Source organism: Heptranchias perlo, chromosome 11 (genome assembly GCF_035084215.1).
Source record: "Heptranchias perlo isolate sHepPer1 chromosome 11, sHepPer1.hap1, whole genome shotgun sequence".
NCBI classification, from domain to species: Eukaryota; Metazoa; Chordata; class Chondrichthyes; order Hexanchiformes; family Hexanchidae; genus Heptranchias; species Heptranchias perlo.
Genome location: NC_090335.1, coordinates 28,184,406 through 28,197,396, shown reverse-complemented (window position 1 = coordinate 28,197,396; position 12,991 = coordinate 28,184,406). Strand labels below are relative to the sequence as shown.

The following is a 12,991-nucleotide window of genomic DNA, read 5'->3' as shown; positions in this document are numbered from 1 at the left end:
TTAGAATGCCAGGTTTGTTTTTCCAGTCATAGCTAAAATAATAAGGTATAGAGTTTCTGCTTTGGGTGCAATCAGGATATTGCACCCAAAATATGTTTGAAATTGCACTGGTTAGGTTACAGTTCAAGTTTCCGATAAAATTCATTTGTATAATCACAAATGTAAAATCTTCCATGAACCAGCGCAATCGCGCAGCGTAATAGAATGTAAGCGTTTATCTTTTTTCCTTTAAATTAAAAAGTATTCATTGATGTATTTAAGGGTGGTAACTTGGTGCAGTTTTGTTAATACAGCTGAAATGGGTTTATCACAAAAAATAAGCATTTTTAATAAGAGTGTCCAATCTTCCACCTGTAAATAACCTGATTTAAAATCGTTGAAAATGACTTTAAAAAACAATACTGAACCATTTAACTAGATTTACTTGGTGTGCACTACTCAGTTTCTTAGTAAATTAAATATATTTTTATATGAAAAAACTTTTAAAACATTCCCACTAATGCCTGTGCGCCTAAGAAAATGGGCACAATTTGAAGAGCCTTCCCTACCTAACCAGCGCAATCGGCAGAATCTCACAATGTTGACCTGCTAGCCAGTTTTGTGTGGGGCGGTGGGGGGCTGATCCGGGTGAATTGATTCTTAAACCAGTGTAAAAGATTGCGGAAAACACCAACGTAAGTGATTTTGAGCGTAATTCACGTTTAAAATTCCCCGATCTTTTGAGCTGGTTTGGCCAATTTTGTGCGGATTGCGTTGATGTTAGTAATGCAGACTCTACTTCTTTAATGCTTAAAAATCCAATATGACAAATATGTATAAAATATTGTATTTTGCAAGAAAACTGTTAATGTGAATATCTTTTCTGTCTCGGCAAAAGTGCAAAAGCCATTTTGAGATATCTGTCTCTTTTTTTTAGGAGGTATTTTTGAAACTACTGAAAATGAGCCTATTAGTATTGAAGAGATGGCCTTCAAGTTTGCAGTCACCAGTATAAACAGAAATAGGACATTAATGCCTAATGCTACACTCACATACGACATACAGAGAATTAATCTTTATGACAGCTTCGAAGCTTCCAGGCGAGGTGAGTACTGTACATTCAAAGTTATTAGTTTCTGAAATTATATTTTTGAAGAAGCTTTACTTCCAACTTGAAAGGATATGCGTCAGATTTATAATGTAACTGAACTGTTTCTTTAAAACCCTCTAGCTTGTGATCAGCTTACTCTTGGAGTAGCAGCTGTATTTGGACCTTCCCACAGTTCTTCAATAAGTGCGGTGCAGTCTATCTCTAATGCAATGGAAGTTCCACACATCCAGACCCGTTGGAAACACCCAATAGCAGATCAGAAGGACTCATTCTACATTAACCTCTATCCAGACTATACACCTATCAGTAGAGCCATCCTGGACCTGGTGCAGTACTACAAATGGAAGACAATCACTGTAGTTTATGAAGATAGTACAGGTGTGTAACTAATTATCAAAACCCTGTTATATATTTAACTTGTTCCATCCTACTAATGTCAATATCTTCCTTAAAACTGCAGCACCTCCAAACCAATGAGCTGGAATATGCTGACCTGCACATAGCCTGTTATTGTATAAATACTCAATACTCTACTGACTTCATAGTTCTGATTAGATTTGTCTGGTGCAGTAAAGCCAGGGTTATTCTAATGTCAATCAACCATAGAAATGTGCATTTGTTTTGTTCTGAACTGACAAAATGCCTTTGAGAAATGTTGCAGTATTCATATACATTTAATTTAATTAGAAAGCTGAGGGCCTGATGGTCTAATTGTATTGCTTGTAGCAAAGCTAATTTAAACTGTAAATTGAAGGAAGGTTTACTTTACTGATAAGGATTATGAGTTGAAATCTGATTAAGGATTAAATAATGTGCTACAAAGTTCACATGCTTTTCTTTCCCAATTACCATGATCTCTATTGAAGCTGTTGTTGAGCTTCATATAACTGGGTGTAACTAGAGTTTATTGCCTTTGTTCTGCATTGATTTTTACACCAAATGTAGGCCCAGGGTGGCATAAATTCAGCAGAAAATTAGTAGCAAAGAGCAGCAGGATTGCATCCTGATGTTACTACTTCATCTTCAACAAGACGTCCTCGGTAAGTGGTTTGGTAATAGAATAGCAACATGTCATGTGTGTCATTATCTAATGTTCTTCAATCATGTCAGCCAGGTAAGTATAACAGAGGCGTAAATGAGCTCAAATCTCAATTAAACTTCCAAACCTCCCTGAATTATCCACATGTCCATTTAGGTTTTCAGTAAATTGCTTCTACCTCCTACTGTGGTGAAAAGTTGAAAAGGGATTTGCATTGAAAATGAGTCTTTATTTTCCTGGTTCAGCTACATATTGTATTATCCTCTTCCCTACTGTGGTGCCCTGAACTGATACAAACCTGATTTACCCAATCACATGCTTTGTTACTTAGGGATAATTACTTGAAAAACGATGAAATATTCTCCTATTAGCAATGTCTACTTATAAATGATATCATTGACAGACAGCATACCACAGAAGTGGAAGATTCTCCACAGTTACTCAGATCAGCCTGTTTTCTGTGGAGAAATAAAGACTAAGGATAATTATAAAGAGACAAGATCAAATACTCAGTGGAACATTATGATTCCTGAGCCACTGGACCATAGCAACCAATGGTTGAAAGATATGGGCTGTAAAATTAGATATTCTACAATTTTACTTGCTTATCTTTAGAGGAAGGGAGAAACTATATAGTTGTTTCCCTTAGGAGATTAAATAAATTGGGTGGAGTCCATGATGTAGCAAATTGTATACCTGTGGAAGGAACTGGTCTGATTGGGCAAATGGCCCTTTCTTGTTCCATGCATTCTTTGTGTTCGTAGAATCATGGAATATTACAGGTCATTTGGCCCATTAAGTCTGTGCCAATGTTTTTCTCCACATGAGCTCTAGTCCAATCTCACTCTCTCCCTGGTTCTCCATTATTTTTAATATTCCTCTTTTTCAAGAAACAATCTAATTCCCTTTTAAAAGGATTTATGGACTTTGCTTCATTGGTTTGTGCAGAGAATTCTACATCATAAACATCTTCTCTGTAAAGATTTAATTTCCTAATTTCCTATTTAAATGAGTTACCATCTTGCCAGCTATTGGAAACAATATTTCGATATTTCATTTTCTCGAAGACCTAAACTATCATTTCTAGTAGAAAAAAAACTATACCTCGCAACTGTAAGCCTTCATTCGTGGTAACATCGGAATAGGTCTATGCTACAACTTCTCCATTGTTCCTTACCCTTTCTATAATGGAGTGCCCAAAACTATACACAATACTCTAACTGCAGCCTAACTACCATATTATGCTAGTTCAACATTAACTTCTTGATTTTGTATTCCATGCCTCTAAATACAAAACCAAATATTCAATTTGTATTTTTTTAATCTTTGAGGTCTGCTGAATATACTTACCCAGCCACCTTTAATGACTTGTGTATCTGTATACTTTGGTCCCTCAGCTCCTCTACTCCATTTAAAATGTTATCATCTAAGGTCTATTTCCTTTCCCTATTTTTACTTCCAAGTTGTATTACTTCACATTTTCCACCTTTAACTGCATCTGCCACCCATCTGCCCATCCTATTGGCCTATCTATTATCCTCCTGCAGTCTTTCACAATCCTCACCACAATTTACCGTAAGCATCTAATTTGTTGTCATCAACAAATTTTGATATTATTCTCTCAATTGATAAATCCAGATCAAATGTGTATGGTAATTAAGGGCAGACCTGACACAGGCCCCTTTGGATCACATTTCCAGTCCAAAAAACTTTATTCTACCCCTACCCTTTGTTTTCTGCCTTTCAACCATTTCTCTATCTACATGGTCACATTTCCATTAATTCCATACGCTGTTAGCTTTGTCATAAGTCTCTTGTGTGATACTTTATTAAATGCTTAATGAAAATCCATATATACTATATTCACCGCATTTCCATTATCTATTTTCTATGTTATTTCTTCAAAGATTCTAAGATTGGTTAAGCGCATGCCTCAGGGTATTAAGCTCTTTGACTTTCCAATATGAATCTGGTCAGTTCTAATTGATAGTCTTCATTGTGTTCTAGCATTTGTTACTTTCTCTTTTTATTCTCATTCATTCTCTCACGCTCTCTCATGCTCTCTTGCGCTCTCTCTCACGCTCTCTCTCTTTCACTTGTCACACACGGTCTACATTTTACAAATTCATGCTGACTGGCCCTGATTAACTTGTGCTTCTCAAAGTGCTTGGTAATTCTGTCTTGTATTATAGACTCCAGTAGCTTAAACAACTGCTGATTTGTGTAAATGTCTCTAAATACATGAAAATTTGAGCCAGGAGCAATTAACTTGCTCCTCAAGTTCCTGACCTCTGATATTTTATCTTGTAAATCATCAATTTTCATGTGGAGTAATACTGAATATGCGATGAATAACTGTTGCAGAGTGATCTGACCTTTTTTATCTAGATGAACTCGCATTTACTATAAGTATCAGTATGGATAATAAATTTAAACATTTGGAAAGTATTACATAACATGCAGGTTTCAAGTAGTGATGCCAAAATATGACCAGCTCCAGCACCAGTGCTTAAGTTTATGGTTACTACCTATTAGCATTGGTAAGTATTTAAGTCCAAAGTATCATTATTCAACACCAAATAGAGCAAGCACTCATGAACACAGTCTAAATCTTTTACATAGATTATGATACAGTTTAGATCTTTTAGATCTAGATTACTGTATAAAAGTATTACATAGAATGCACAGCACAGAACCAGGCCATTTGGCCCAATGGGTCCATGTTGGTGTTAATGCTCCTCCATGAGTCTCCTCCCTCCCTACTTCATCTAAAGCTATCAGCAGATCCTTTTATTCCTTTCTCCCTCATGTGCTTAGCTTCCCTTTATATGAATCTATGCTATTTGCCTCAACTACCCCTTGTGGAGGTGAGTTCCACAGTCTAACCACTCTCTGGGTAAAGAAGTTTCCCCTGAATTTCCTATTGGATCTATTAGTGACTATCTTATATTTATGGCCCCAAGTTCTGGTCTCCCCCACAAGTGGAAACATCTTCTCTACGTCTACTCTTTCTAACCCCTTCATAATCTTAAAGACCTCTAATAGGTCACCCCTTAGTCTTCATTTTTTTTAGAGAAAAGAGCTCCAGTCTGTTCAATCTTTTCTGATAGGTATAACCTCTCAGTTCTGGTATCATCCTAGTAAATCTTTTTGCACCTTCTCCGGTGCCTCTGTTTCCTTTTTATAATATGGAGACCAGAATTGTTCACAGTACTCCAAATGTGGTCTAACCAATGTTCTATACAAGTTTATCATAACTTCTCTGCTTTTCAATTCAATCCCTCTAGAAATGAAACTCAGTGCCTGGTTTGCTTTTTATGGCTTTATTAACCTGCGGCACTACTTTACCTGTACCCCCAGATCCCTGTGCTCCTCTACCCCATTTAGACTCTCTTTTCCAAGGAGTTTGTGGCCTTCTTATTCTTCCTACCAAAATGTAACACCTCACACTTATCTATATTGAAATTCATTTGCCAATTACATTCCCATTCTGCAAGTTTATTAATGTCCTGTATTTTGTTGTAGTACTTCTCAATATTAACTATACGCCGTAATTTGGTGTTGTCTGCAAATTCCCAAGTCGAAATCATTTATGTAAACGGTGAACAACAGTGGTCCTAGCACCAATCCTTGTGTAGCACCACTTCCCACCTTTTGCCAGTCTGAGTAACTACCTTTAACCCCTGCTCTCTGTTTTCTGTTTTGTAGCCAGCTTGCTATCCATTCTGCTACCTGTCACCTGACTCCACATGCTCTGACCTTAGTCACAAATCTACTACGCGGTACTTTACCAAAGGCCTTTTAAAAATCCATATATATTACACCTAAGGCATTATCTTGTCTACTCTTTCTGTTACTTCTTCAAAGAATTCAATAAGATTGGTTAAGCATGACCTTCCCTTTTGAAATCCATGCTGACTATTCTTTGTTATATTTTCAGTTTCTAGATGTTTTGCTATTACATCTTTGAATAAGGATTCCATTATCTTTCCTACCACCAATGTTAAGCTAATTGATCTATAGTTCCCTGGACTTGTTTCAACTCCCTTTTTAAATATAGGAATCACATAAGCTGTCCGCCAGTCCTCTGGCACTATTCCCTTTCCTAATGAAGTTTTATATATATGTAATAGTCCCTCTGTTGTCTCTTCCCCAACTTCTATTAATATGTACGGTTGCAATCTACCTGGACCAGGGGTTTTATCCTCTCTAAGTTTGATTAGTTTATCAATTATCTCCCCCCTTTCTATCTTAAATGTCTTTATATCTTTTTTGATCCCTTCTTCTAATGTCATGCCCACCATGTTGGTCTCCCGGGTAAATACTGAGGCAAAGCAGTTATTTAATATTTCTGCCATTTTGCTGTCATTACCTGTGAGTTTATCGTATGTATCACTGAGTGGCCCTATCGCTATCCTTATTTTTCTTTTGTTATTTATGTATCTGTAGAATACTTTACTATTTCTTTTTATATTCCTTGATAAATTAATTTTATAGTTTCTCTTTGTCTTCCTAATTGTTTTTTTGACTTTTTTCCTAAACTTTTCGTATTCCCTTTTGTCATCCTCTCCTTTATTGTCTATGTACTTAGTGTATGCCTTTTTCTTTAGTTTCAATTTTGCCCTTATTTCTTTATTCATCCATGGCACGTCATTACTGGCTGCTTTGTTCTTGCTTTTTAGTGGGATATATTTCCTCTGGACTCTATTAATCACCATTTTAAATGTTTCCCCACTGCTGTTCTATTTCTTTGTTTGTCAGTAAATTTTCCAGTTTATTTTCCCTAGTTCCATTCTCATCCCCTTAAAATCAGCCTTTTTTCCAATTTATTACTTTGGTCTTTGTCTTACTTATGTCCTTCTCAATCTTTATCTTAAAACTTATTATGTTGCGATCACTATTGCCTAGATGTTCCCCTATGCATACTTCTCTTATCTGTTCTGGTTCATTTCCCATTACTAGATCCAGCAGTGCTTCCTCTCTTGTTGGGCTTTTTACATACTGGGTAAGAAAGGAGTCCTACACACATTGTAAAAACTCCATTCCCTGTACCCGTTTACCTACCTCTTCTTGCCAGTTTATTTGGAGTAGTTAAAATCTCCCATGATTATTATTCTATGTCCTTTACTCATTTCATTTACATGGGCGTATCAAAGAAACATATTGTAACAATGAAAATACTGAAATTCATTGAAATAAGAAGACAATTACAAAGTATCTAAGACTTGTATGTGGGATGAATCCTTTTGCATAACACAATATGCTGCGAGGTCCTGTGCTATTTTGTGTCGTCATACAATGGTATCTAAAGTGGCCATTTCTGGAAAGTTAAATGCATAACGTTCACAGTCCAACAACTGGAGTTCTCAATGCACACAAAATACTTGCAGGTAAAATCATTTCAGGATGTAAGTTGTATAGCCGGTTTCATAGCATCCAAGGAATAGCCAAATTGCCGGAGTGTTTTATGAATAAGCAAGCAAAGCTGATGCCCTTTTCCGCTGGAAACAGGTTCGCAAAAAAAGCCTCCTGAAGTTAATACAGACGGCCACTGTTGTGGTCTCACAGACTTTTCATAAGGTTACTTCAACGAACTAACCAGGCCAAACTATTTACAGGTGCACAGATAAAGGAAACAGGGTTTTAACCCATTTCAAAATAATGTCTTTATTAAAATAACAGACACAGAAATTTCACAAATGCATTAACTAGTGCTTTAAAAACAGTGCACAAAGGAATTTCAACTGTCTTTGTGGTTCTCCTATGAATCCCTGTGAGTGAGCCTTGAAATCAGTAAGATGGCAGGGAAGGGCAAATGGTCCGTATAGAGAGGGACTAAGGGATAGTCACATAATAGCTGTTCTTAAAGAGATAGGTATACTGAAGTATTTCTCCCTTGGTCTATGTCAACTTCAGATTATTACCAACAGTATTTGGGAAAGAACTTCTTCCATTTATCAACAATTAAGAAAAATAAAATACTTATTTGTCACCACAAGATAATGACGTTGGGGTAAATTTCTGACCTTGGAATACTGGAGAGGAAGCTTGCCATTTAGTTAATAGTTGGGCAACTGTGAGCAGGTGAACTTTTGATATGCACTGCTGGAGGGCGGTGGCTCCTTGCTGGTTGCATGGGATTCTGGAATGACCCCTGCTTAGAACCTGTACATAAAAGCTTCTTTGTTGTTCACAAAGAAATCTAACATTCCAGCATCCCAGTAGTAACAGGATGAAATGCTGAAATCACTAGGCATTCAGATACATTAGGGGCATCAATAGCAATTGATTTTATTTCAGTCATATTTTAGAATTAAGTAATCCAAAAAGACCGTGACTTGATGATTCAGTATGATGTTCTTACCTCTATATTTATAATTTTCTAACCTTGTGCTTCCAGCGGGAGCCTTGCCCTCTGGTAGTATATATTGAAAATTCAACCATTGCAATGAATGATCAAAGAACCGTGCACAACACACACATAAATTTCCAGTACATGCCACTGGTGTGCAAGGCTTTCCACCTGAAGCAGGGTCAGAAAATTGCCATATAGTGTACTGTTCTTAGGTCTCAAGAGGGACCTACCAACAGGTAGGTAAGGACCATTTTTTTTATTCATTCATGGGATGTGGGCGTCGTTGGCAAGGCCAGCATTTATTGCTCATCCCCAATTGCCCTTGAGAAGATGGTGGTGAGCCACCTTCTTAAACCACTGCAGTCTGTGTGGTGAAGGTTCTCCCACAGTGCCGTTAGGTAGGGAGTTCCAGGATTTTGACCCAGCGACGATGAAGGAACGGCGATATATTTCCAAGTCGGTATGATGTGTGACTTGGAGGAGAACGTGCAGGTGGTGTTGTTCCCATGTGCCTGCTGCCCTTGTCCTTCTAGGTGGTAGAGGTCGCGGGTTTGGGAGGTGCTGTCGAAGAAGCCTTGGCAAGTTGCTGCAGTGCATCCTGTGGATGGTACACACTGCAGCCACGGTGTGCCAGTGGTGAAGGGAGTGAATTTTTAGGGTGGTGGATGGGGTGCCAATCAAGCGGGCTGCTTTGTCCTGGATGGTGTCGAGCTTCTTGAGTGCTGTTGGAGCTGCACTCATCCAGGCAAGTGGAGAGTATTCCATCACACTCCTGACTTGTGCCTTGTAGATAGTGGAAAAGCTTTGGCAAGTCAGGAGGTGAGTCACTCACCACAGAATACCCAGCCTCTGACCTGCTCTTGTAGCCACAGTATTTATATGGCTGGTCCAGTTAAGTTTCTGGTCAATGTTGATGTTGGGGGATTCCCGATGATTAGACTCTCTCTTGTTGGACATGGTCATTGCCTGGAACTTGTCTGGCGCGAATGTTACTTGCCACTAATCAGCCCAAGCCTGGATGTAGTCCAGGTCTTGCTGCATGCGGGCTCGGACTGCTTCATTATCTGAGGAGTTGTGAATGGAACTGAATACTCTGCAATCATCAGCAAACATCCCCATTTCTGACCTTATATGTTTGGACCTAAGACACTGCCCTGAGGAACTCCTGACCATTATCTCATATCAACATTTCTACTAGCTGTAGAACAGATTACAATTTATTAATGATATTTTCCTTAAGATATGTTAGAAATTTGAAAAATCACTGAGATATAGATGGCTAATTAGCAAATTGAACAGGGTTTTTTTTTAGGTCCATACAGCTATACAACTTTTAATTGTTAAGTGTTGTGCTATTATTTTTTTCCTAGGTCTCATTCGCTTACAAGAATTAATGAAAGCCCCCTCCAGATACAACATTAAAGTTAAAATTCGCCAGTTGCCATCAGGTAATAGAGATGCTAAGCCTCTTCTGAAGCAGATGAAAAGGGCGAAGGAGTTCTACGTGATATTTGACTGCACATATGAAACTGCAGCCCAAATATTGAAACAGGTGATGGAAGTCTATACTCTGTTGGTTCCATTAGGATGTCTGGAAGGTTTCATTTATGTAATAAAACTGCATTCCTTTAACTGATTGTACTCAGAATAAATGTGAAAATGCAGATTTCTCTAATTTTTCTTTATAATGTTCTATGTCCAAAGCTAATGGAAAATCATTCCTGTATGTGTTTTAGTGCAGAAAGTGTGGGGGGAAATAATTGGAAAAGGGCTGTTTTTGGGCGTTGGTAGTGTGATGTGCTATTACCCCGTGCCCAATGACCTCTGCGCAGACAGGACGCAAATTTCGGCCGGCCCGAGGACTCACCTGCAATCAGCGTTCCATTCCGGGCCTTGCTTGTGGAATCTATGCAATTCGCACTTTCTACCACTAGGGAGAGCTCAATCTCATAAAGGGAGGATGTTGCTTAGAAATCTCTTAAAGGTGGCTGGTACTTTGCTGTAAATAACAGTCTACTGTCTGCACGGAGTCAGACATCGCACACGTAAAACACAGATGCAGGTACCATTCCTATGTTTACACACTGATGAATTATGTTAAAACATAAAGGTTGCGCACTACTAAATCCCACATCCTCCAATCTGCATGCCAGACCTCACCATCTGCCGAACTGAGTTGGTACCAGGCCTGCGAGAGTGTGTGCACCAAGGTTCTCTGCTGATGCACTAGAGGCCTTGGTGCAAGAGGTGGACACAAGGAGGGACATCCTATATCCGCGGGGGAGGGGTGGAACAAGAGGCCCTCCAGACATATATCCAAAAGGTAGTGGGAGTCAGTGGGAGATGGAGTCAATACCAGGTGCAGAGCATCATGAACATGGATGCAGTGCAGGAAGAAGTTCAACGCTTTGACATGAGTGGTCAAGGTGAGTGAGGTCAAATATCAAGTGGCGTCTCCTACCAACTGCACCATGCACTACACCTCCCCCATCCCCCACATACCAACAAACTCTTTCCATCAGTACTCAACTTTTCCAACCAGATGCGTCCTCCCACTCTTACACATTACCACTGTTTCAAGCCGCCCACCCACAACTCACAGGCCACGCACACTGGCAGCTATTCAACCATGACAGGCACATCACCTAGACACACGTCCCGCTTTCTTGCAAAAGAAGGTGGTGCATATCAAGAGGCAGCAAGTGGCAGTGGCGTTTAGCCCCTCGAGCCTGTTCCACCATTCAATGAGATCATGGTGGACCTGTGACCTAACTCCATACACCCGCCTTAGCCCCATATCCCTTAATTCCCTTGGTTCACAGAAATCTATCAATCTCAGATTTAACATTCACAAGTGAGCTAGCATCAACTGCCATCTGTAGAAGAGCATTCCAAACATCTCTCACCCTTTGCGTGTAGAAGCATTTCCTAACTTCACTCCTGTACGTCCTGGCTCTAAATGTTAGGCTGTGTCCCCGCGTCCTAGTATTCAAGTCTAGGAGACCTCCAAAAACAGTCACAAATGTCTCAGCAGCCAGAGGCAATAATCCAGCCACTAACCTGTAAATCCTGCATAGTCCCTTTAAATAGCGCTGGTCGGGGGTCCTCCAGGCACTGTAAGACACGTTCAGATGGTCGGGGTTAAGTCTGTGCATTGAATTGAGCGTTAAGTCCCAAAATGGTGTCTATCACTTTAGATCAGCATTGCACACTGATTGAAGCCATTTTCTCCCTACTTTACATGATTCTAGCGTTCCTTATCTACGCCTGCACAAACTCCTATACCAAGATGGTGTCTGGCGCACGTCACGCTGGAAAAGGGCACTACATGGCCCAATTTAGCACCCTGTGTGTTTGGGAGCTGACCAGAGCATCTAGAAATGATCAACAGAATCTGCAGTGAATTATATTGTTGAAAAGGCGTCCAGCACTGAACACTAAAATATACAAGTAGTAATGCATATGAAAGGTGAATAAAATACTGTGCAGTTCTAGTTTACATTTTTCAAAGCTTTTACACAAGTCCTTTTATATAATTTTACATTCCTCTTGATCTTTGTAATAGTTTCATAGCAAACATGTTTCTCACCTTGATTCACTAACCGTTTGCAAGAATCAATATCGCTATTGTATATAACTATCATTCATCCTCACAGATGTGAGAGATGGAGGGAAAGTGCCGAGGATCTGAACTGAGATTTACAGATTGAGATCTGAAAATCATGGCAAGTGGCTTGATGATGCGGTGGAATGAAGGGACAAGCTACCATTCCCCATAGGGTGAAGCTGGCATTGGGGGGGGCATCACAAAGACCACCATGAAACTATGAACCAAGAGATGTCAGAAATATATATGAACCATGGTGCCAGACTTGAAGAAAAGTGCCAAGGTAAGAAATGAGAATAAGTGTGAATAAACTTGCCATATGTGGAAGCAGCCATATATATGTAAGTATCCACTGATTGTAAGCGGGTATCCAGTGAGTTTGCTTGTGTATTTTAGTATACTTGATCTGAATTCATTAGTAACCTGCTGCAAATGCGACACAAAGTGAAATAATGAACGTGGTTGAAGACCAGCACAGCCGGATCAAAACAAGCGAGGTTAGCTCGATGTGGCTGTAAAAGATCGAAGACTGACTTATAATTATTCACACGTACAGTTGACAGTTACAGTGCACTCAGTGAGCTCCCAAACATTCTCAAATATCTTCTGTAGCAAGGTATTTGAATGCAAGCTATGGATAGGCCAGAAAACTGTATTGTTGTCTAAAATACATGGTGCATTATATTTGCTCATTCAATGCCTCCTTTAACAGAAGGCATAGAGTGCAGATAGAAGGAGGGACTTAGGCGGACAAATCTCTCAACCATTCGAAAGATGCTATTATAAAGGTCATTGGCAGGAAAGCAGTACAAAGTGTGGGTGATGTGCAAGCTGGAGGAGAATAATATACTCTAGATTTATTTCATTTGATTCACATACCTTCTCGCGCAGATATGTTAC

At 39.3% G+C, this 12,991-nt stretch overlaps 1 protein-coding gene across 3 annotated transcripts in view; it reads left to right on the top strand.

Moving 5' to 3' along the window:
* LOC137327204 (glutamate receptor ionotropic, kainate 1-like) overlaps positions 1-12,991 on the top strand; it is a 297,693-nt gene that overhangs the window by 169,459 nt on the left and 115,243 nt on the right. For all 3 annotated transcript variants that reach the window (XM_067992767.1, XM_067992764.1, XM_067992766.1), the window contains exons 2-4: positions 917-1,084; positions 1,211-1,468; positions 9,855-10,036. In XM_067992767.1, coding sequence (XP_067848868.1) covers positions 917-1,084; positions 1,211-1,468; positions 9,855-10,036 — 608 coding nt within the window. The remainder of the gene's footprint in view (positions 1-916; positions 1,085-1,210; positions 1,469-9,854; positions 10,037-12,991) is intronic.